Below are 2,500 nucleotides of genomic sequence, written 5' to 3'. Positions count from 1 at the left end.
GGTGCCGCGCCGCACACACAGCAGCTTCTCCAGCTCCCGTACTGAAGGGGTTTTATTCCTGCGGAACGCCATCATCCTCTGAGGAGCACACTCACTGTAGCGTCAACTGACCCTCATAATGCACAGCTCTCAGTCAGAACTACAGAAGCTCAGAGATATCCTTCAAGACACTAGTGTTCAGCTTACAGCGACATGTAAAGGCTTCACTAGGGTAATTAGGGTAAAGTTAGGGTAATTAGGCAAGTCATTGTATAACAGTGGTTTGTTCTGGAGACAATCCAACACTAATATTGCTGAAGGGGCCAATAATATTGAGCTTAACATGACTTTAACACTATTAAACACTGCTTTTATTCTAGCCCAAATAAAACTAATAGGTGGAACACCTATTTTTATGATATAAAGTGTATTTTTAAATATATTTATGAACATATATTTCTCACTGTTTAAGCTGTGTACAGTATTTACAGCAAGTACGAGTAACCCAAAATGTGTGAAATCACTCTTTACATTACTTTAAAAATAATATACCTTCAGTAATGATCTACTCTGCACTGCTCACACCAACACAGCTCACTGTAGTGTAATAATCAATAATAAACACCCGCAGATCAATAATAAAACACTTACATTTGGACTGTTGATGAATCTTCTGCGGTTGATATGGAGCTCGGATGCTTCACTCAGCAGTTCGGTGTAGTTTCCTGACTTCTGTTATATTTGACGCTCACTGCTGTATGTTTTGGCCAACGGAAATATGAACTAAACGTAAACAGCAGCAGCATTAGTGTTTTGCGTCTCCTAGCAACAGCCAGATGTTTTGTTTATTCATGAATTCGCGCATTTTTGTTTGGAGTCCGGTGAATCAGGGATTCAATGAATCGTTCATGAAGAGAGTCGTTTGCTTCATTCCTGGACAGCGAGTTGAATCATGAATCAATCACTCAATCATGACTTTCATCGCCCCCTACTGGCAGTGTAGTTTCTCATCTAGAATATAATTTAACATGCAAAAAATTAATTACAATAAAATATAAATATCTCCATATTGTTAATTTAATAATATATTATTTAATAAAAATGTTTATTATTATTTTTATTATAATTATTTCCCTGTACTGGGTTGCAGCTGAAAGGGCATCCGCTGTGTAAAATGCTGGAATAGTTTTGTGGTTCATTCCGCTGTGGCGACCCCTGATGAATAAATGGACTGAGCTGGAGGAAAATGAATGAATGAGTGAATTGTTATTCTTAATATTACTGGAGCACGGATTATTAGTGTAAATGTTTGCCTACAGAAATGTAAATAATAATATACATGCATTCATTCAGTTTCTTTTTGGTTTAGACCCTTTATTAATCACAGCGGAATGAACCGCCAACTTATCCAGCATATATTTTACACAGCAGATGCCCTTCCAGCTGCAACCCAGTACTGGGAAACATTAATATTATAATTATTAATTAATTACCTTATTAATACTGTAAAAATAATGATTATTATTATTCATACTATGATTATTATTTTAGTTTATTATTAGGGCAGATTATTAGTGTAAATGTTTAATTGAAGAAATGTTAATAATATTAAGAAGAAGAATAGGCGGTTCATTCCGCTGGGGTGACTCCTGATGAATCTGGGACTAAGCCGAAGGAAAAACAAATTAATTACTGATTTATAATCAAATAATGGTAGCATGGGTAAATAGTGGGCAGCATGTTCGCCTGACAGCAAGAAGGTCTCTGGTTTGAGTCTCGGCTGGGTCAGTGTGTGTTTCTGTGTGGAGTTTGCATGTTCTCCCCGTGTTGGTGTGGGTTTCCTCCGGGTGCTCCGGTTTCCCCCACAGTCCAAACACATGCGCTATAGGGGAACTGATCAACTACACTGGCCGTAGTGTATGAGTGTGTGTGTGTGTGAATGAGAGTGTATGGGTGTTTCCCAGTGATGGGTTGCAGTTGGAAAGGCATCCCCTGCGTAAAACATATGCTGGATAAGTTGGCGGTTCGTTCCACTGTGGTGCACCCTTATTAATAAAGGGACTGAGCCTAAAAGTAAATGAATGAATGAATAATAATCAATAATGATTGAGTATATTATTATTAATATGATGGTTTAATATTGGTAGTGTGCACGTTTGCCTGCAGAGGTGTAAACCCAGTTGGCTAAAGCTGACTTCATCATCATCATCTGCTCATCCATCAGTGTGGAATAAATATTAACTAATTAAGAACATTTTAACAGATGGTTAAAGACGTGATCCTCTGTACATGAGCTGATGTGAATCCATCACTTGATGAACATGTTGTGGATTATTGATTTTCATAATTAAATCACTCATAGATGCGTCAGTCGAGCATGCGTCTGCAGAAATGCATCATGCACATCAGACATTCCTCCATATCCTCATTCAGCCGATGCTCATGTGCGGACACTGAAGAAAAGGCAGATTTCTGTCAGACTCACAGTCGCATCTTCTGACTGCAGCCGCTGCTGGACTGA

The 2,500-nt window shown here is 38.4% G+C and overlaps 1 protein-coding gene across 3 annotated transcripts in view; it reads right to left on the bottom strand.

The window, feature by feature from the left end:
• Window positions 1-889, bottom strand: part of LOC141376903 (dual specificity phosphatase 29) — a 4,911-nt gene extending 4,022 nt beyond the window's left edge. Inside the window, exons 1-2 of one of the 3 annotated variants that reach the window (XM_087277200.1) lie at window positions 631-889; window positions 1-78 (exon numbers count right to left, since the gene is read on the bottom strand). The exon at window positions 1-78 is cut by the window's left edge and continues 47 nt beyond it. In XM_087277200.1, the coding sequence (XP_087133326.1) occupies window positions 1-75 (75 nt within the window). In that variant the 5' untranslated portion in view covers window positions 76-78; window positions 631-889. Of the gene's footprint in view, window positions 207-630 lie in introns of all 3 variants that reach the window. The other 2 variants (XM_087277199.1, XM_087277202.1) reach the window with 2 other exon arrangements.
• Between the last annotated feature and the right edge of the window lie 1,611 nt (window positions 890-2,500).

This window comes from Danio rerio, chromosome 12, assembly GCF_052040795.2.
Source record: "Danio rerio strain M-AB ecotype USA chromosome 12, GRCz13ab, whole genome shotgun sequence".
NCBI classification, from domain to species: Eukaryota; Metazoa; Chordata; class Actinopteri; order Cypriniformes; family Danionidae; genus Danio; species Danio rerio.
The sequence above is the reverse complement of the archived record's forward strand: the minus strand, read 5'-3'. Positions and strand labels throughout refer to the sequence as shown.